Below are 23,400 nucleotides of genomic sequence, written 5' to 3' on the forward strand. Positions count from 1 at the left end.
TCTGCCAGGACCCAGAGTACAAAACCGTACATATTTGTGATATAGTAACATATTACAATAAAACTATAGAGAGATCTCAATATTGTAAAATGTTAATTTAGCATTTTCTCACAGGAGAAACCATCACGTCAGGGCTGATAACGGGTGATACTGAGCTCGAGTTCATGAGGTGCATGTGGAGGGAGAAGTCAAGGAAAGCCAGGAATCCAATCTGGCCACCTGTTCCAGGACCACAGGTAATTCAAATACAGTCATAAAGACTCAAGAGGCTCATTGAATCATTCACTGCTCACCTCAACTCCCAAGCTGCTTGATTGATCTAGAAATAAAAGCCTTAAAGAATTGTGCAAGTTACCAGCGGTGCAGGTTGTCCTAAGCACCGGGCAGGGTTTCACAGGCTTCTGCCAAGTTTCTTACCTAGAATCAAACCCTCCAATTGAACTTGAGGACGTGAACTCCTGTTGCCAGTGCCTGACTTGCATTAAATCTAAAATAATTAAATGCTTCTTTAAAAATATGTGTTCCTTATAGAAATTGTTCTTCTTGGTGCCTTGGGAGGAAAAACTGATATGTATCACCCTCTTACTTCCTCACCATGTGAAACAAGGGGAAGAGAAATCACCCTTTTTCTTTTCGGAGAGGGAGAAGATTAAAAACACAGGGCAGCCCCCTTTACCACTTACCAAACCCGACAGAGGACGAGTTTCTCAGGCAGGACTTGGGGGTGAAAGCCTCCTTCTTGGCAGTCCTTCTTTACTTTTCTCTTTGCTCTTTAATCATGATTCTAGAGCATGTATCTTACGGAAAGGCAGTGCCTCTCTCTTTCCCCAGTCAAAGGCCATGGCTCTGTGGCTAAGGAATGCAGATGTCCTAGTGTGAAGAAGCGAACTGACCATGTGTTGTATGTTTTCATAGCAATACGGATTTGGCAAAATTAACACATGGTATGAGTTAGAGTCCTCCAGAATAATAGAACCAATAAGAGATATTTATTTATTTATTTATTATTGGAATCTGCTCACATGATTATGGAGGCTGACAGGCCCCAAGATCTGCAGTCATCAAGCTGGAGAGCTAATGGTGTAGTTTCAGTGTGCTGGCCACCAAGCTTGAGATCCAGGAAGAACAGAAGTGTCAATTTGAGCCTGAAGGCAGAGGGGAAAAAAATGAAATACACACACACACACACACGCGTGCACACACTTAGATATATAGATATATCTATATAAATACAATGTCTGTATATACTTCTGTATATACTATATATACAGAAGTGTATATACTTCTATATATACTTCTGTATATACAGTATATTGCCGTATATACTGTATATACTAAATCCTGTATATACTAAGTATATACCATATATACTAAATATTTCTGTCTGTGTATAGATATATCTATATATCTATATCTATTTCAGCTTGAATTCTAACTTGAAGTCTGATCTCTTAACTCAGGAGATCAGTCTTTTTGTTTTATTCAGGTCTTTATAACTGAGTGGATGGGACCCTCCCATATTAACAGGGCAATCTCCTTTACTCAATCAACAAATTCAAATCTTAGACTTACCAAGAAAACACCCTCCCAGATACATCCAGAATAACATGACCAACCCCCTGTGCCCCATGTGGCAGAGTGTGGTTAGCATAGAAAATAACCATCAGACACATGGATGGTACTGAAGCAAATGTGGCCACAACTAGAGGCTCTCTCCCGTGACTTACCTAGAGGGGCCATAACCCGGAGAGCCATGCACTGAACATGCTGAGAGTATTACTAGAACAGGGAAGACAACTTTATACCAAGACAGTGCTAAACTAGCTCCACATCCTCTGATGCCTCCAGGCCAGTTGTTCACATGGGAGGCTCTGGCTCCTTGCTTCCGTTTTCAGGGTGAGAGAAGACAGTTTTTATTATTATTAACTTTTAAATTGCTACAACATTTAAAATGGACTATTCCATTAAAAAACAATTGCTCCTTTGTCTCCCCATTGATTTTCCTTTTTACAGGTGAGGCCCACTGAATTGCTATATTTATCGGCAATCCCTAGAGTTGGTGTAGTATAAGAGAAAGGGGACCAGATGGAGAACCGAAAAGTATCACTTATGGTATTGTTTATTTGCTTACTGGCCATGTGACCTTGGCAACCCTTTCAAGAGACCAGAACCAGTTTTCTTATTTGTAGAGTGGAGGTAATAACTCTTGCCTTCCCTACCTCATAGGGTTATTATAAAAGGCCACCTGAGATAAAATGATGCTGAAGCATTTGGAATACTGTAAAACTCTGCTCTTTGTCAGGTAATAATAATATTATCTTCCGTCTGTATGAACATCCCTCTCGATGTGTTCTTAAAACGTTATAGTCACATGTTTGCTTTAGAATTATTTCACACGTCCTTGGGATATTTCTGGATGTTTTGTCACCCCTACTTCAGATAATTCATCTTGAGACTGTTTTGACTCAGTTCAAAAATGACTATAAATTGGTTACACACAATTTTGTGATTTAAAAAAGGACTTGGGGCGCCTGGGTGGCTCAGTGGGTTAAGCCTCTGCCTTCGGCTCAGGTCATGATCCCAGGGTCCTGGGATTGAGCCCTGCATCGGGCTCTCTGCTCAGCAGGGAGCCTGCTTCCTCCTCTCTCTCTATGCCTGCCTCTCTGCCTACTTGTGATCTCTATCAAATAAATAAATAAAATCTTTAAAAAAAAATAAAAAAGGATTTGATAGTATATAACGTAAGGAAAAACTGATAACCATACAGTGTTGTGTTATGATGAGAAAAATGGGAATATAGTCCTCTAAAACAGTGTTACATAAAGTTTGGTCCACCCAATGGTACTCCTTGCACTGAAATAAATAACAGAAATTGAACGTAAGCATTTAAAACTTTATATAGCCATTTCACATCAACATAATATTTAATCTAAACATAATTCTGGTCTGTCAAATGTAATAATAAAAAATGCAACTTTATTGTATTGTATTTAACAAATATTGGTGCATGACAGATTGAAAATAAAAATGGTCTCCCCCCAGGTATAGCTTGATAAACATTGTTCTAAAGTCTCTAACCCTAATAGCTATTTCCAAATATTTAAATGTCGTTTTGGCAAGACTATTACTAAATCAAGTTTTGAAGTCTTCCACTAACTACTTTTTTCAGAATTATGTGTATATAACGGCCATAAGGCATACTCCGAAAACACAGTCCAGACTCTGTTGGTTTGTAAGCTCCTCTGGAACTTCTCAGGTATAATCTGAAACTGGCGGCAGTGCTCAGAGGGCAGCAAACAATGAAAGAAAGAGGCCGGCCACTCCAGGTGGGTAGGTGACAGGTTTAAGGAGTAAAAGGAGCTTATACACAAGACTCCTAGGCAGCAGGGAAATGAGTAGATCTCTGTACCTGCTTGCCAAATCTTAACAGTTTCTAGAGACTTGACTGGGTTCAGTCATGTATACCACGCAGGTAATCTCATCACCACATCACTCTATCAAGGTTGGGTCCTTGCAGCAGCCTCTGGGAGTGGGGAAAGCAAGGGAAGCCCACAGTCCGAGGACAGGGGAGGAAGTGAGGAGCCTACAGTTGCCCAGGTGCAGCTAATGGATCAACCAATGATCCCATTTCTCTTCCCTGTGACCTTCCCCAACAGAAGTAACCTTTGATCTAGATGCAAGGAACCATTATTGTCCTCCATTGGTATTCATTTGCTTAACCTACCTTGAAATGCTCCAAAACTCAAATTGTCTTAAACTGTTAAAAAGAAATGAGTGCTCTATTTTGGCAATTTGCATATACAAAAAAATCTAAGAAAATGGAAGTCATTTCAGAAAAAAATAAATCATTTACATATTCTTGAGTGAAATGACAGGTCTCTGCTTTCATTAATAATGGAGAGGATACTTTACTGTTTCACAATCTTGTGACAAAATTAAATAATAGATCTAGAAATCCCTGTAGGAAAAGATACAGACACAGACCAATATTGGGAAGTTACTTATGGTGACCTGGTCGATCCAATGTAATACATGAATGAATTGTAGTCACATACTTTTACAAATGAGTATACATTGCGGAGTATTCATTCAGTGAGTGTGTAAAATGCTGACCAAGGCTAGGACGTTTTTTTTTTCTTTTCTTCTTTTTTCATAACCTTAACTCGGTAGCTAAAGTTAATTGATGAATAAGCAAAACTGAATAAAACAAGGAATTCAGGGGTTTTTATTGTCTTCTGCGTTAATACTCCTTTGAACTACAGCCTGCTGGCTGCTATCATTGTTTCTTAAGAGAAAAGACAGTGTGGTGAATTGGTAAGAACATAGAACCATGTAAAAAGGACATGAGTTCTATTTCAAACCTATGAACTTGAGCAAGCCATACTACTCCTTTAACTTCTTTTTTCCCCCCATTTATTAAATGAGCAGATTGAAGAAGATATCTGCTAAGGTCCATTCTGGAGCTAAGTGACCTGAAATTTTAAGTTAAAAAAGTTTTCTCAAAGTTCTTTTAGATTGCAGTTCTCACGTGAGAATTTTTTTCTGAAAAGTTAAAAGGAGAGTGCTCTTTGGTTCATAGTGCCAAAGCATCTTTTGAAAGTGGCCATCAATTTACACAAACCTGATACCTAGAAAACATTAAAAGTAAAAATATGAATCTATAATTGTATAAAAATAAATGTATATATTCTTTTAAAGTTCATTCTGTGTCATGTCAACACATATATTCAAGACTAGTACCACATTTCAAAGGACAGAATTACTCAATAAATAACATTTCCCAAAGCTATACATTTTCTGTGAATATAAATTAAGGAATCACACCATCCAGTACTATCATATGTCTGCGAATACTGATTAAGGAGTCGGCCTTGCTGTTTGAATTTGAATTCAGAAAACAGCTTACTGGCCATTCCCTTATGTTCTAAGTCCTGTGTGTTGATCATGCATCATTTTGAGAAGCTGCAATGATTTCTACACTTGGAGAATTTGGAAACAGATTTGAATGAGGATAAACTAATTCTTCACTGCCTAGATAAAATGACAAGATCTGTACAGTATGCTTGGGTAGTAGGTTGGCTGGTTGTGGTTAGCCTGATCAAGGACAAAAAGGTGTAGAATGCAGAACAAATTCCTGCCATTCAGAAGACTGCCATCTGTTGCAGCTCCTCTCTGAGAAGTTCAGGGTTAATGCAAGAACTCCTAATCTGTGGGACATGTATCTCTCATGGAACTTAAGTAGATCTAGGTGAAATTGCATCATAAGAAGATGATTCTTTTCCTAATTCTGTCTCAATTCTGATTCTTCCCAGGAAAGGAAAACAAAAACAAAAATAAAAACAAAAAACCCTTCATCTGGTGCTAGCGAATTTCTCACACCTCTCTTAAATAGGAATCTCGTTTGTAACTGAGAAGTTTCAGCCACAAGAGTCAATGCCTTTTGCAAACAAATAGTAGCTAGCTATAATTTAATAACACTGATTTGTTGTTTCCTGTTCTTACAATAACCTATCTAAGCCAAGTAATACCAGCTTTTTAGTTTGGTAGCAACATAGAGTTACTTTTTAAATGAACTTAGTTAAGGCCAAAAGTATGCTGATTTAAGGAAAGCTTTTCAGCAAATAAAAAGTTGTGTGTGGCTGGCAAAAATTTCTCAGGTGATATGCAGGTGACTGAAGCTTGGGAAACAATGGGCTAGTGAAAAACACTCTGAACTAGAAGATAGGAAACTTGGTCACCAAGTCTAGTTCCAGTCCTGTCACTAATTATCAGATTGTCCTTAGGCAAGATGATGCATCCTCATGACTCCATTTCCTCATTATCCAATGATTATATTGTTATTTGCCAAGCTACCTTTGGAGTGACGTAAAAATTAAAATTAAATGATGGGTAGTGAAATCGTATGAAAGTTGTAAAAGGGTACCTCAGTGGTGTAGTGCATTAAATGTCTGACTCTTGGTTTTGGCTCAGGTCCTGGTCTCAGGGCCCTGAGATCGAGCCCCACCTTCGGCTCGTGCTCAGCATGGAGTGTGCCTCAAATTCTCTCTCTCTCTCCCATGGCCCTTCCCACTCATGCTCTCTCTTTCTTTCCCTAAAATTAATAGAAAATTTTTAAAAAGTTGTATGTATATAAGATTCTCTATTATGTATCTGAAACACGACTTTTTCTTTCCTTTTTTTCTTCCCATTATCCCAGTTAAAAAAAAAAAAAAGAACAAAAACATGATCATGACCATTTAGGAAAGGATAATAGATAATATTATCTCTGTTTTCACTCTAGGATCATGCCATTTTTTTAGTAGTGTGCATGTGCATGTGTGTGTGTGTTGAGAGAATGGGTGGGGGAGAGACTGACTACGGTTATACAGTTTCTACATTTACACTATTCCTAAATACTAAAACTGTGTTGTCTTTTTCTGATTGATTATATGTTTATTTTTGCCATTCTTCCATGGTGATAAAAAAGCTTAAAAACTAAACTGATAAAAAAATTTCACCCAATAATACATCTTATTAATCTCTAAGCTTAATAAAAATATTATGACCTATTTGAATATTTAGAACTGTTCAAAACAATAGCTTCAGGCCAAAATTGTCTTTTGTCTTGAAATAATATTTGGAATCTTGCTTGTATTTTTTTCACTGTGCCTAAAACCTCGAATTTTCTACAGAATATGATATCTCTTTACAAAAGATGTTCCACTGTTACATAATATCATTTCCTGTGGATTTCAGAATTTCTTTTTCCAATCTAATCTTGCTTATCCTTGAAGCTAAGTTTGTTGTTTTTGTTAAAATATAAAGGTGCAGTTAAATATATGATATATTTTGATCTTAATGGCTAACATGTCAGGTTTGTGGCTGTTTTATCTTGATACATATATACAACAAAGTTCCAATACTAATTCATTGTGTGATAGAGAGAATATTCGTGGACATAGAGATAATGCTAACAATTGTTTGGTTTCCCATTCTATTAAGGAAATGTACTTAGCACTATTGCTTTTGGATTAGAAAATGATAGACATCATAATTTCATTCAAACATTAACATGTATGGTGTAGGATAGCAATTCCCAAACTTGTGCAGTCATCAGAATCACCTGGAGGGCTTGTCAAAACATAGATTGCTTGTTCCATCCTCAGTTTCTGATTCAGTGCTTCTGGGGTAAGGTCTCAGAATTTGCATTTTTAGCAAGTCCCACAGTAATGATGAGGCTGATGTGGTTCCCCTCTTCCCCCAGCCTTTTTGTCTAGTGAAAGGCAGTAGAGCAGGACAGTGAAGCCTATGGACTTAGGTGATATCCCACAGACTTTGGTGATAGCCCCATAGTTGAGCTCTGGCTTTGATGCTTATGAACTCTGTAACGTGGACAAGTTAAGGATCAATTTTGTCTTCTGTAAAATGGTAACAGTTATATTTATTGGGAATATTGAATAAAATAATGCATATTGACTGTATAGAATAATGCTTAGCACTGTAATGAACTCCCACTAAATGCAACATTTGTAATTGGTCGTGGTGGTAATTGGAGTATTGAGAGTAGAAGCAGTAGTTAGTGGTAGTAGAAAAGAATACACATTTCCTTAGTTCCTTGCAATAAAAGTTTATATTTCTTTCCTAAAGAGGCGGGGCAGAAAGCTTGCTTTTCATTTATGACATTGTTTCTATGAGAAACACTCCAGCAAGAAGGGAATTCATTGAAAAGAAGTAGTGCCCTTAGTAAAAGAATGTTCAAGAGTGTATTGGAGATGGGAATCTCTGTTGCAGTTCAAGCACAGTTTTATCCATTCATGCAGTAGGTTTTTCAGTATTCAGAACGTAATGTATTTGTTTCTTTCCTTCTCTCAGCAACAAGAGCAAGACCCAACAAACCTATACATCTCAAATCTCCCCATTTCCATGGATGAGCAGGAACTTGAGAATATGCTGAAACCCTTCGGACACGTCATTTCCACAAGAATACTAAGAGATGCTAATGGAGTCAGCAGAGGCGTTGGCTTTGCCAGGTAAAACACTTGCTACATACATGTATTACTTTTCTTTCCTCCTTATTCTCTTTTAATTCCTTTCCTTTCTAGAACTAGGCCCCAAAGCAATGGAACATTTCACCCTCTCCCTGCCAAAAAGCAGCTTTTCAAACCAACTCTGTATCTTTGTCTCAATCAAAGAATTCCAATGTAATTATAAATATGTTGTGCTTGCTAAAATCTGTACATAGAATGGTTATATGTGTCTTGGGTCATAATGGCATGCATACCCAGCTCCCAATTCTCTTCTTGCCTGTAGATTAGCAAAATCAGATGCTGCCAATTTCTGCTGTTGGTAGTAAATGCCCAGCCCCCCAACGCTAAAGAGCCCATGCGGTGAACAAAGCATCCAAATGTTTTTGCAGTGATTTCCAAAGAATGAGACGATAGAATTTCTCAGTCAAGAAAAGGAAGGGAAGAAAGATTTCGAGAAACAGGAATTACTGGGAAGTCCCAAGGAACCCAGAAATACAAGGTGGGGGGGAGGTTAGGAGGGCACTTGCATTTAAGAGGCCCTGGCTGTGTGGTTTTGATGTTTTACGCAGAACAGAAAAAAGCAAATTGCACTTTTTTCATTGTCAGAAAAGGAAAAGTAGTTTTCATCTTAACTTTAAGGGATGTTTACAAAAGAAGATCTCAGCCAGGAACGGAGTTAAAATGGTTGTACCTGCTGTGCTTTCATGAAAAACAAAGCAAAAGAAACCACAGAGAAAAAGAAACTGCTGAACAACAAAGAACGAGAGTAAAAGCCGTGTCTCCATGGCTTGGTGTGTTTATGTGTCTCCAGCTGACTTAACATGGATGAGTGAGTGAATGGATGCTCCTGTCATCAGGAAGTCAGCCCTTTGCAGACAGGTGTGTCCATTTATAATAAATCCTGCCATTACCTGGAAACCATTCCAAACCAATGTTTATTAACCCACTTTGAAAGATAACATTTTGTAGGGGCACCTGGGTGGCTCATTCGGTTAGGCATCTGACTCTTGACTTAGGCCTGGGTCATGATCTCAGGGTCTTGAGACTGGGCCCCATGTCGGGCTTTGTGCTGAGCATGGAGCCTGCTTGGGATTCTCCCTCTCCCTCTGCCCCTCCTGGGCTCAGGTTCTCTCTGTCTTTCTAAATCAGTCAGTCAGTCAATACTGATAACTACCTTGACTTCCTATACGTCATGGACCATGTCTTAAAATTCATATTCCCCCCATTTCCTGGTAGACTGGTAGACATATACAAGACGCATGCTGATTTGAAGAGAAGTAAGCAGAATGAAGAAACTCTCCTGGACTTGAATGTATGCTTGAGGCATTCACTCTTTCAGATCACTGGTAACTGCTCATTTACGTGGTCAAGACAGAGCTAATCACATCAACCAGGGCTCTGAATTTTGCCAATGTCGTCATTGTTGGATAGTATCAAAGCTGCTGTGGGAGGGCTGGTCGGTGTGGGAGTTCACTGAAATGAACAGCATACACATCCTTCTGTTCCTTCTCTCACTTCTTGACCCCCGCCCCAAAACTCTCTCTAACAAATTAGTCTCTCCTTCGTTTGTACTCCCGCTGAGAAATGAACATATTTCAACTTTATCAAGAGAAAACATTTTCTAAGATCTATGGTGATCTTTCTTTATTTTCTTTTTTAGGCAAAGGGCTTTGGATACAGATATGGTAATTTCTAGGGCTGCTGTAACAGAATACAATAGACTGGGTGGGTTAAATGACAAAAATTTATTTTCTCAAAGTCCTAGAAGCTGGAAGTCCAAGATCATGGTGCCAGTAGGTTTGGTTTCCTCTGAGGCTTCTCTCCTCGTCTTGTAGATGACCTTATTTTCCCTGTATCTTCACATGGTCTTCCCTCTCTGTCTCTGTCTTACTCTCTTCTTTCTAAAAGCCTATCAGTCTTGGGGCACCTGGCTCGCTCAGTCAGAAGAGTATGTGACTCTTGATCTCGGGGTCATGAGTTCAAGCCCTATATTAGCTATAGAGATTATTTAAATAAATAAATTTAAATTAAAAAAAGAATTGGAGGACATCAGGGGCACTTGGGTTACTCAGTCAGTTAAGCATCTGCCTTCAGCTCAGGTCACGATCCCAGGGTCCTGGAATTGATTCTCCATGTTGTCAGGCTCCCTGCTCAGCGGGGAGTTTTCTTTGCCCCCTCCCTCTGCCTCACCCCACCGTCCTGTTCTCTCTCCCACACATGCTCCATCTCTCTCAGAGAAATAAATAAATAATCTTAAAAAAAAAAATTAAAGGACATCAGTCAGATTGGTTGAGGACCCACCCATATGAGGCCCTATGTCCATATATAGTCACATTATGAAGTAGTGGGGGCTAGCTCTTCAACATAGGAATATGTTGTGGTAAAGACACAATTCAGCTTATGACACAGAAATTGGGCTGTTCAGTTCCCTTAATTCTGTCTTTTCTATACACTTTTAGTTTGCTTAAAATGAAGAATATTCTTCTTGGTGCAGAACCAAGTAATGCACATTGTAAGAGCAACACTATAATCATAGTATATGATATTATGAAAGAGTAAATCCTATAGTGCTTTTTTTTTTTCCTTTAAGAACTGAGAAAGAGGGGCACCTGGGTGGCACATGGGTTAAAGCCTCTGCTTTCGGCTCAGGTCATGATTCTGGGGTCCTGGGATCGAGCCCCACATTGGGCTCTCTGCTCCTCGGAGAGCCTGCTTCCTCCTCTCTCTGCCTGCCTCTCTGCCTACTTGTAATCTCTCTCTGTCAAATAAATAAATAAAATCTTAAAAAAAAAAAAGAACTGGGAAGGAGTGGGGTTTTTAAATTATTCTTTTATGTCTGCACTGAATGCAGCCTCCCTCTTTTAGTGCATTTTGCATATGGAAACTATCGATGATTCTTTAAAGTACACATCGGGGGTGCCTGAGTGGCTCAGTCAGTTAAGCGTCTGCCTTAGGCTCAGGTCATGATCCCAGGGTCCTTGAATCGAGCCCCATATCGGGCTCCCTGCTCAGTGGGGAGTCTCCTTCTCCCTCTACTTCTGCCCCTCCCCCTGCTCGTGCTCTCTCTCACTATCTCTGTTTCCCTTAAAAAATAGTCTTTAAAAAAATAAGAGATTAAAAAAAAATACAAATCTGATCATGTCAGGGGCCTGTTTATATCTCTCAATATGGTCTAAATGATTGGATTTACCAACCTCGCCAACATTATCCCTGACATCATTATCCCTGACATCATTATCCCTGACATCACTCACCTTCTGGGCCTTCTGTCTTCCTGTCTCCTATCCTGGGCACAAGAAGCCCTTCCTGACTGTTACACTTTTTATGACTCTTACTCTGGCTTCTGCTTACTTATCCTTCAGGTACTGGCTTAAATGTCTTTTCTTCAAAAAACCCTTTTGTGACCTCTATCTCCAGCCTTCAAAGTTAGGTGGTCTCGTTACAGCTCCTGTCAAAGATTTTTTGTTTGTTTGTTTTTCCCCAAATAAGATCTATCAAAATCATAATGAATTCACTATTTAATGTGCGTCTTCACCCACTGGATTGTACATTTCCTTACGGGGTATTTCCTTTTCACTGTTGAGAGGATGGATGGGTGGATGGTAGTTATCATAATTACTTTTTGATGAAGTTCCTAAATGACTAAGCCCCAAGCAATGGCTTTTTAAAACTCTTAGCTTAGAATAGGAATTATCAGTCACATTCCAATACTGAAGCTTCGGTCTCCATACTCTAAATCATGTTATTTTCCAATTTCAGAAGGTAGCATGTGGATTGGAATGGAAAACATAGGTTCAAGTCAATTTCTTAGGCCTAAGAAATCAAAAGAAAACATGAATCTGCCTCTTTTATAAGAAACTGATGAAGAACCAGTATTTCATTTTCCTTTTTTCTTAGACCTGAAATTCCAAGGAGCAGGATCCCACATGATTTACCTACCTTGATGATGTGAAAAAATAATTTTAGCTCTATCATACATCATTGGGTCTGCCCAAATTCCTCTCTCCTTGCACTTAGACATTTGCTCTGCTTTTCTCAAACCACTGTGGCTGCATCTCAGCAAACTCAATCTTTCACAAATTCACTTTTATACAGTTTTCCTTTTTAATAAATATCACCCTTTTCCCATTGTTTAGCCTTTCTCATTTGGAGCTCTCCTTCTGAACCACAGAATGGAGATGACTTGAGGGACAGTCTTCCCACTTCTTCCCAGGACAGCGTGTAGCTAGTGAGAGAAGTTAATGGATTATGTACAATGGTTGCCTTGGGACAGCGGTTCTCAAAGTGTAGTTTCCAGGACAGAAACCTCAGAATTGCTTGGGAAAGTGTTGGAAATGCCATTTTGGAGTCCTGTCCCAGCTGAGGCAGCAATGGTTGAGGGTGGATGGGGTACAGGGATCTGTACTTTATCAAACACTCTAGGTGACTCTCATGCTTCCTAAACCTTGAGAAGCATTGTCTTAGGGCATTAGGGCTTAATTCTCAAATCGTCTGGAAGGCCTGTAAAATTTCAGATTGTTGGCCTCCATTCTTAGAAATTTTTCCTGATGGAGTTGATTCCTGTTGACACCTCGATCACACTCTTCCACTTTGTCAAATGTACTGGTCATAAATACATCTCCTGTCCCAGTCTTCAAGTGTAGGGACCATGTCTTGTTCTTCTTCATGTCTGTCCCAGCACCTAGAATATCATCTGACACATTACTGATCTTCAGTAAATTTTTCATGATGAACAAATGAAATCACTTCGAGTGTCTTGTTTTTGTTTGTTTTTGACTATAACTGGGCAGGGTGGTAGCATTTGATGATAAAGATAAGCCAGTTCTGAGATGGGTGTCCTGGAGTTTTAGAGGAAAGTACAGTCACATCAGTTCAACTATTATTGATTTACAAATTATTTCTTCATCAAAAAGTTCACAGTGCCACAGGCATTATTAAAACTAAATGCTTATTTGATTGGGAGAACAGTCAGCCTGTAATTGTGCCTGGTAAATCGTATCCATCTCTTGAATTTATGGCTCTCTCAATTTTTGTAATCTGAATGTATATTTTATCAAGCTTCATTTTAAGGATTTTATTTATTTATTCATTATTTTATTAGAGAGAGAGAACATGAGCTGGGTGAGGGACAGAGGGAGAAAGAAGGAATCTCAAGCAGACTGTACACTGAGCACGGGGCTCCATCTCAAGACTCTGAGATCGTGACCTGAGTTGAAACCAAGAATTGGTCACTTAACTGACTGAGCCATCCAGGTGCCCCAGCAAACTTTGTTTTAAATATTACCATTGTTCACTTCTAACCACCAGATATAGTCCTTGATTCATATGCAAGATATTCTAAAATTCTTTAACTAGAAATAAATCCCCCATTATTATTTTACTTGCAAGCTATACATTAATCTCCTTTGATAACCATCTCTTCAAAGTAAAGGTAGTATCTTCATTTTATATTTAAAACGCTGAACTTCAAAGCATAGATTTCAATGCCAGTAGGGTGCACAGACAGCACAATTACAGGCTTTTCAAATTCCAGAAGCACCAGATATGTCTGAAATTACAGACATTTTATTTTATTTTTTATGTTTTTTTTTTCTTTACTCTCTTGTAACTTAAAACAATTTGTAAGATCCACCGCCCTCTAGGCAGCATTTTATAGCCAAGTCATAAACCTCTAAAAACAGAAGTTTATGGTGGGAATGCTGACAGTCAGACAAGTCAGACCCACTATTGCAGAGCTAGCGGGTGCCAACAGACTACCTTGCCTTCCAGGGTGAGGATCAGAGCATAAATCAGCCTGAGGCCGGACGGACACGACTGTGTGTTCGTGTTATCCATTTCCCATTCCCAGTAACATGAGACCGTTTGTCTAACAAAAATCACATTGAAAGAGTGTTATGTGAGGCCGGTAAAGAATGACCTGAAGTGCAGAAGGGATGGGGGGTAAACATTCACAATTAATCCAGCTTCAACATCTGGGAACATAGAACCTCTTTAAGAAATGCATTTACTGTCCCCTGGTGAGCTAAAGAGCGTGAGAGACCGCTGAGCACAGAGACCTTTGTATTTTGTAGTATTTTTCACCCCTCCTCAGTACTCTTAATTTGATTCTCATGGAATTTTGTTTGAATGACTTTTAACATATGGGCAGCCCTGTGTTCTATCTCGCCCTAATGAATGAACACATTTTCCAATTAAAGAGTTTCAGTTCTTTCTTTCTGTGAAGTAAAAATAGTAATAATAATTGTGGTTATAGATAGACAAATTCCAGCCTGATTATTAAAAATCAATATAAATAGCAGGTGAAAATACTTTTTGTGTATTCTTTTATTAGTGTCGAATATCTTTAAAATTTTATTGATTTACTTTCTACTGCCTGATGCTTCTTGCTCCTTATCTTCTCCCCTCCTGAAATATAACGAATTTTGACTCAGGATCAGCATAATCAAAATATAGTAATTAAAAAAAATTGTAAGGCAAATATCAGTTCTTCTCTTGCAGGCAAATATATGACCCTTTAAAATGACTATCACACTTGCCTGATTGTCATTGTTTAGGATATGTTTCGATCATATTTTTTGATCTGATGGAGTTTTTGTTTTAAAAATCCCTCCACCCCTTGTTGTCTTGGCAATTGTTTTGCTGTTTCTACCTCAAACTTACATGGAACTAGGAAATCAAATGTGAACAAAGAAAATCTCCAAAGTGTAAATTTAGTGATTAGTCATCTCCAAATTGCAGCTGTATTTGCACAGAGAGAGATTACAGTGTTTGTTGAGACTGAAGAGAATAATGGGTTTTACTCCGTTCAGTACTCTTAATTACTCAGCCAATTACCATCAAACGTGATCCACTGGAAAGTAGACTCTTGGTCCATCCTTCGGCTTCTGGATCTTTGCTCTTGTTTTGTGTGTTTCTTCATTTATCTTGATCCGTTTCTGTACAATGTTTCTTTCTTTCACCATCAGTAAGTCGTGATCATGGCTAGAGATATGGCAGAACATTCTGCTTTCTTTTCCACGTATTTGGAGCATGGGGTTCAAGACCCAAACCAACCAACCAAGCAATGAGCCAAACAGTCAACCAATCAAACAAATGGCTTAAGTTGCACCGAGTAATCTATAATTTTGAGATGTTCTGGACTCAAGTCTTGCTCTATACATGGCTTTATAAAAATGAAGAGAAGGAGGGAAACATATAATTTATTATTTTATCATTGTGGCATCAAAATGACCAGATCGCAAAGATCATCCTCTGTAAGATGAGAGGAGAGTTCTGAATATTATTTACTCATGTAAAGCTGAAATTGGAGAACTTCGTTACCTCGAGGTCGGAAAGAGTAACCAGTAAGTGTGCTCAGGGCCTGTACAATTTCTTTGCCTTGTACTGGCTATAAGCACAAACCATGATGGGGACTCCTGGACCATCTGAAGGCTGTGGGAGTTGTGAGGTAGCTTGTCTATTTCCCACCAATAAAGAAGAAAGACTGGGAGATGTCAATTGAACTCACAAGTGTGAGTCTTTTTTAGTATCTTTCCTATAGTCTCAGCTTTCTGTAAGTTGGACCATCTTATCCACTCACTCTGTGTGGTTATGAACATGGCTTTCTGGGTCAGAAATAACATAGCTTGCATCTTACTTCTGCACCTCCTATCTGTGTTCTTGGACAAAGTATAAAACTCTCTGAGCCTCCTTTTCTGCTATGTATCATGTGTTTGTTCGTTTGTCCATGTTACCCAATAAATATGTCTTGGGAACTATAATATGCCAGTAATTGTTCAAGACACTGGCAGATAATGCAGAGGGGTACACAGGAGAAAAATATCTGACATTGTACTAGACTGGGGAGACAAAAAAATGTAACCAAACAAATAAGAAAATATAAAATAATATCAAATAATCCATATAAAATAATTGAAGGGCTATCAAAGCAAAAGGAAACATAGGGGTACAATAGAGAGTATGGCAGAATGAGAGGCTGGAAGTCAAGAACAGGAAAGTTCTCTGAAGAGAGAGCATTTAGGCTGAGATACATCTTATGGTGGGAATGGATAGGGAATCCTGGCAAGGGAAAAGGCAGGCAGAGATTCAAGATGGGGGCAACTTTGGCATATTTGGGAACCAGAAAAAGGGGTGAGGTTACTATTTCATAGAGGAAAGAAAAGAGATGTAACAGATAATAATATCTAGGAGTCAAATGTGCCTGTAGCACAAAGAGATTGATTAAAAGCGGTAATGAATTCAAGCGGCACTTAATGGTAGGATTTTTCTAGTTCTGAACATTCTATACTTATTGATTCCTCCTTTATCTCTATTTTAATGTTTTTAATTTAATTTTCTTCCATTTCTTCACCAGAACTCCTTTTGAAAACATTAGTCTATGGTTTTAAAGGCCAGATTTTGGTTATGATGTCAACTGAAGGTAGTCAGATAATCTAAGTATCAATAGTTCCCAGACTGGTGTAAAAGAAACCATTGTTTGTTTGTTTGTTTCCTTGCCTTTTCCTTCAAACACACAACCTCCAGGGTAATTTTGTCCCTCCAGCCTTGATAATTTTATGGCAGAGCCATCAGCATGCTGGCTGCAAACAGAATTTCACCCCACATGATTCAGCGGAAGAGACTAGAATAAAGCAGGATTTAAGAAAAGTGTGGGTAGAGTGAAGGGAACTGACTAAGGATGTGGAGATACCCAGAGATGACCAGCAGAAGGAAGCTTTTACCACCCCAAGACAGCTGAAGGTAGGTGGAAGAGTGCTCCCAGAGCCAGTGAGACCCAGAGCTGTGGAAAAGGCTACCTGGAGTAGCTAGAGACAGGGAGAGATGCACTCCCAGCCAGAGAGGCAGTGCCAAGGCGAAGAGAGAAGGAGGAGGAACTGGTCAAACTTCTCTTTATTCCTGTGGCTGAATCCAATGAAAAGCTATCAGATAAAAGAGCTAAGAGGACAGAGTTCATAGATGGTTCTTTGAAGCATAGAACAGAGAAGACATATAGAAGGGTAAACAGAAAATACCAGAAAACACATGGGTAAATTGACTTATTTTTCCTTCCCCTTGACTTCACTAATTTAAAAAAAAAAAAAAAAGGAAAGGAAAGAAAAAATAGTGCAAGGTTAATGATAACTAAGCATCTGCTACTTTACCTTAACATTGGCAATTGATACAGGACAGTAGGAGTGATGACAAACCAGTTCAGTTTAAAGGAAGCAACTGTTCAACTTCAGGTCATGGTTGCTATGATGCTACCACTTCTAAAACCAAAAGTGTGGGGTTTTCTAACAATAGATACATGTTGTTTTTCTACATCAGTTCTCCCAGTTCTCCAATTATGACACGAACTGGGTGTCCCACTATTCAGTTCAATTATAACACTATGTAGGGTTATCACCAGACCTCATAGGTTTGAGGGCTCAGTCCCACAAGACTGTTCCCACTTCAGACACCAGCTCCAGATGGTGGGAGCTACCCACCATTCCTTAACCCCGTCAGATTTGCTGAGTCACTAGAATAATCCACAGGACTCGTGAAAACAATTTTCTTATGTTTACTAGTATATTACGAAGGATACAACTCAGGAATGGCCAAAAGAGATGTAGAGGGCAAGATACAGGGTATAAGGAGTGACCTAGAGCTTCTCTGTCCTCCGTGGGCCTGCCACCCTCCGGGAAAATCGGCAAATTGTGTGTTCACCAACGTGGAAGCTCTCTGAACTGTTTTGTTTAGTGGTTATTATGGAGGTTTTATGGCATAGGCATGGTTGATTCATTTACTGGCCGTTGGTGATATCAATCTTCAGCCCCTTTTCCATCCCCAGAGGTGGTGGGTGAGGCTGAAGCTCCAAACTTCCAATCATTTGGTCTTTGTGGTGAACAGCCCCAACCTGAATTTCTCGAGGGGTCCCTTCTTGAGTTGCCTCATTAACATAAACTCAGGTATGGTCAAAAAGGTCTTATTATAAGTAACAAAGGACACTCCTTTCGCTCAGGAAATATCATGGGTTTTAGGAGTTCTGTGTCAGAAACTAGGGACAAAGACTAAATTTATTTTATTGTACCATAGTTGCCATGCAGAGTTCAGGAATCCAGATTTTTATGTGAAGTCTCCCAATCTTGAAATGTTGACAACCATTTCAGATTCTCTAAAAACCTCTTTGTAGGCCAAACAAAACTTTCTACCTGAAGGCTGGATTCAGCCCATAAGTTCTAGTTTGGGACATGTGACAAGGAGCTCCAGCACAGTGGTTTTCAACCTTGGCTGCACACTGGAATCACCTGGGTAGCTTTGAAAAATTGGTGCCTGGACTTCATGCCAAAGCAGTTAAATTAAAATCTCCTGGGCTGGGGCGCAGACATTGGTATTTTTAAAAATAGTTTCCTGATCATTTTAATGTACAGTTATTATAAAATAAACATTTTATTTTGGAATAAGTTTAATTTAATAGAAACATTACAGAGGAAATAAAGAGTTCCCATATACACCATGCCATTTGTTAACATTTTACAACACCATGGTATACATGTCAAAATTAAGAATATGACATTGATACATTATTATTAACTAAACTCCAGACTTTATTTGGATTTCACCAATTTTTCCACTGATATGCTTTTTCTATTCCAGAATCTAACCGAGAGTGCCACTTTTGTATTTAGTTGTCATGTGTCATCAGTCTGTTATGATCTGTGACTCTTTCTCAGACTTTCCTTGTTTTTCCTAAGTGGCACTAGCCAGGTAAACTGGGGAATGTCTCCAGAGTTGGGTATATTTGATGTTTTTTTGTTTTTTTTTTCTCATAATAGGATCCCTATGATGTATAGATTTTTGGAAAGAGTACCATAGAGGTCAAGTGCCCTTTTAGTCACATCAGATGAAGGTATATCTCCATTTTTGAGAACAACTGCTCTGGTTATGAGAGAGGGAACTAGAATGGAGATAGCACGATCCATCCAGCATCAGAACACATTACAGAGACGAGTGCAGGAAACCAGGAGGGATGGTGGGAGGCCAGCAATGGAACTCCATTTTTTCCAGCTAATCCAGGTTCATCCACTGACTAGTCTCTAGCGAAGGCAATTAGTGTTCGTTTCTTCATCTGTACAATTTTGAAGGTGAAGTTGATATCTGGGGCTATTTCTAGTGCTGAAATTATGCGATTCTAAAACTCTGGAGTGGGTTTTTATTAGTTAAATATCGTCCATAGTTTCATTTCCTGAAAAGGAATGTGTTGTACTCCCGAGTAAGACCCCACCTAAATGTCTGGGTTTTGGCAAAGGAAGATGGCAGAAAGGCAGCTGTGCTTCATTATTGGGTGTTTCTGATACTTGTATCCTAAGAATGTCAAGCACCTGGCAGAGAGAAAACAAACTGTAAAGACTGAGAAGAAAGTTCAGCTCATTCACTCATCTTTGTTCTGGGGACTCAACTGTTCTCTCCATTACGATAAAGTAAGAAGTAAATGATGGAATTTATTTTTGAAATCTCTGAAGGAATATACATTTTAGTACTTTTAAAAATCTGTTAACGTTGCCCCTTTGCGTAACTCTAACCGGATTTAAATGGAAGGCTGGCTCGCAACGTTGGATATGCTAAATTGCCAATAATTTGTACAGAGCCCGGGATTGCAAAACCACAAAAATTTCACAATAGCGGAAACCTCTAATTAACCAAATAAATGGCAAAGTGGATTGGTTTTATATATATGGCTAATAATGCTTACTGCCTTGAGATCATAAACTGAGAGATTCTCTATTAAGCTGAGATAGGTAGGCTGCAGAAGGTTTTGGAAAAATCTTTTCTACATTCTGCTAATTTCTACTAAATTAGTAGAATTTACTAAATTCTACTAAATTCTACATTCTACTAAAAATCTTTTCTAACAGTCTACTAATATTGGATCAAATTCTCCTCTGATGTAACTTGCTTGTGGGAATTGTATTGGCTGTGAAACTGGCTTCTCTGGAACTGGCGTTTAAAAAAAAAATCATTATTATTTTTTTTAATCACAATTCTGTGGTTTGTTTTGAATGACTGAAGCCAGGTTCCTAGGCACTGAGACAAGAAAGAATGTCAAACGGGACCTTTAATGTGTATTTATATTTAAACATCAGACCTAACAGAAAACCCTGAAGCTTTATACAATGATTGAAGCCTTGTAAGAACCTAATTAATGTATCTTGGGGTGAATGGTTGGCCTGGCACGCGAGCTGTCCCGAGGTACTCGAGAGGGTTCAGGTACCGTCTGGGAAGAATAGATGCGGTTGTAGTGATTCAGTGGCCCGTCTGAAAGGGACATGTAAAGGCAGCTTTGTCTGGCGTGCCGCCTTTTCAGACTCACTTGATAATGCTAGTGTCAGTTTCAACTGAAGCGTGGGCCAGATTGCAGATAGCTTGAGCAGCCATGTCAAAGCCGTTAATTGTGAAACTTGAGAAGAGAATGGGCACATTCTTCCGAAGGTGGCTATTCAAATGCAGTCTCTTTCCCCCAGAGCTCCTGTCTCACTTTTGTTCCGGTTCCACACAAAATAGTGAGGAACCCTGAGCCTTTCCCTTGGTGCCTCCTCTATCACTGCCTCTGCTGGGACTGCTTTGCCTTGTTACAATGTGCCCCGTGTATTAAAATGAAATTGTCACTGCTGGGTGGTGCAGCGTAACAGGGTTTGACACGAAGCGCCGGCAGCTACAGAAAACAGACTTTTATTGCGTTTATTCTTTCAGAGACGAGAGTCTCTAAAGGCTCGCTGCCGACATGCACTCAGTTAAATCTGAATGAAGCAAAGTGAACCATCTATGCCTGTCTTCGCGTTACTAGAAACAGCCCCCACCCGGCCTGATATGACTGTAAAATAGTCTCCAGGAAAGACGATCATATTTAGAATCCAAGAGGGAAGACTTGAGGCTTTCAATCCAGTGCAAAAACATTTCAGGTGGGTGGAGTGGGGGAGCCACCTGATTTTCTACTTTAGCTTCTCAAACACATTATATAGAATCAACAAGAACGTGCGAACACAGACACACACACCCCAATCTGGTTTTAGTCTTCATTTAGAACTCCATGTCCTTTGAAGACAAAGAGAAAGGATTTGATTTGTAGGACTCTTGCAAGCAAGCTTCAGATTCTTAACTGCCTTTTATCTAGATGAGTATCCAGAGAGAGATTGAACAAGGAGGGGGCTCTGGGGCATAAGCTTTTCATTCTGTAGCTCTCCTGGAATAAAAATTCCATAAAGTAACATCTGTAGTAATTAAGGGCTTACATTTCCTCTCCCATTCATGTCTCTGGTAGGAGGGAAGGTTATTGTCCCTAAGAGACGATAGATAGTAGATCCTGTGAGAAGACAGAAAGAACAGAATTAGAATTCTTTTGTTCCTAGAAATGCAAGTTTCTTACTTAAAAAAAAAAAAGTAATAATAATAATAATAACAAGAGGTTGAAAGACTTACTGTAAAAGATTCCACAGAAAGAAAAACTCAAAGGAGTTAAGAAAGTTGTACTTCACTATTCCTCGGTGTTTGGAATGGAGAAAGGTTCATCTTGCCTTTCTTACCAAATATCTTCTCATGTGCAGGCACTTGTGATTAAGCAGTGAACAAAATACTCTCTTTGTTTTTATTTTTATTTAGTAAAATTGTATGTTATTAAGCTTAAAGAAGTTTGGTTGCCCCCCTCACACACATTTGGACATAAAATCAATTCATTCTTTGCATGTTCTTCAAAATAACACCTATGTGAATCCATTGAGCCATCTGATAAATGAATAATAACCTGTCGGGTTCCTACACTTTCTTGTCGTAGCAGGACTAGTGACGTAATTAGTGGGACCCAGTGCAAGTTAAAAATACAGGACCCCTTGTTAGAAAATCATGAAGAATTTCACAATGGTGCCAACAGATTTTAAGCCACCAGACTTGTTCTAAATCTGTGGCTCCCTTGTTCTGCACTGGTCTCAGTTTTACTGGGTAGGTAGAGATTTGCCGTTTATATGTATCTCTATACAAAAAAATGTGCCTCCATCCCATGCCTCATAGAAATGTACATCAGAAAAGATGTTTTTTTTTTTTTGTTTTTTTTTCTTTTAAATCGAGTCAGAAAATAATGATGACCCGCCCCCCCCTTGGAACATGGTCCTGATACCATCTTGAATTTCTTAACCTGATAATTCAGGTGGCCTTGTCTGCATCTCTCAGCTTACCTTCAATAGTACCACCAAACCCTGTAAACCTTCCACACAAGCACAGTATTCTGCTCACCTCACCCACCTCTCAAAGGACACAGGGTCAGGTCAGTCCCCTGCCCTAATGACTTCTCGAAGGGCCCTTCTGGCCTTCTGTGCCTACTTCTCAGTGTTTCCCTGGTTTCTGGAATTTCTCTCACATTTGAATTCCTGTAGCTGTAATAAATGTTTAACTTATTTGGCGTTTGTTTACATATTTCCCTTATCTTTTTTCCTGTGCGTGTAATAGGCTCCTGAAAACACACTTAAGATTTAGGTGTAGGGAAGTTTTATAACTTGAGTTAAAAGACTCCATTCCAAGGAAGCTCATATTAATAACACAGCGGAAAATCCAAAGTTATACTTTGCCTTTTAGACAAATTTCACACGTTTCATACACATTCTTTCATATGTGTGTGGGCTGTTTTTTTAAATTTGTATTTGCCTCTAGTATACTGTTTGGGGGACTTAATTTCCTTTCATCGGAATCAGCCCTTTAATTTTTATCTTCTCTAGCCAATGTTATAAAATAATAAAGCCCCGCTATAGTTAATTATTCAGAAAATGTTGCCAATACTAGTCTACTTTGGATAGGGTGACAGTGCCAATGTTGACATTACGATGGTATAGTTCAAAATGTCCATTCTTTAGCTTGCAAGTGAGATGCCAAAATTTGGCCCAAGAAACCTAGTTTAGGAATATGGATGTATAGTATGAAAAAAGAGAGGATTTCAAAAATTCAAAAGGAAGAAAGTTCAGGATTTGAGGTTTATGTATTTATGTTCTTCTCTCACATTTGGGACCCCAAATATATTCTCTTTTGTATCTTCAACCAGTGGGTTTTCAATAAAAGTGTTGAGGTGTTGATGACAACACTGTTATATTAAGCCTCAGAGCCCTTGATCTGAAGAGCAACAAGACCTACCTTTCAACTTTGCTAATTCAGATGTTCAACAGGTATTTATCGAGCACTTTCAAATGCCAGATACTGTTCAGTGGATTAAATAAGATAATGCCTCAGTATTTCTTCTGGGAGAGGAATCAGCACAGAGCCGTCCATATAGGCAACTTCCAATGCAGTAAATACTACATACTCTCAGCAGTGGTGAGTTCGTGATATTCTGATCATGGTGGTCATGGCAACAGTTGACAAGTCTTGTAGAATTCTGAAATCAAGCTTTTCTGTG

At 39.0% G+C, this 23,400-nt stretch overlaps 1 protein-coding gene across 1 annotated transcript in view; it reads left to right on the forward strand.

Annotated features, from left to right (window-relative positions):
• Positions 1-23,400, forward strand: part of RBMS3 (RNA binding motif single stranded interacting protein 3) — a gene marked incomplete at its 3' end in the record, with an annotated part of 652,820 nt that overhangs the window by 433,285 nt on the left and 196,135 nt on the right. Inside the window, exon 5 of the mRNA XM_080808724.1 lies at positions 7,852-8,009. Within this exon, the coding sequence (XP_080664850.1) occupies positions 7,852-8,009 (158 nt within the window). The remainder of the gene's footprint in view (positions 1-7,851; positions 8,010-23,400) is intronic.

Source organism: Martes martes, assembly GCF_963455335.1.
Source record: "Martes martes genome assembly, chromosome: 1".
Classification (NCBI taxonomy): Eukaryota; Metazoa; Chordata; class Mammalia; order Carnivora; family Mustelidae; genus Martes; species Martes martes.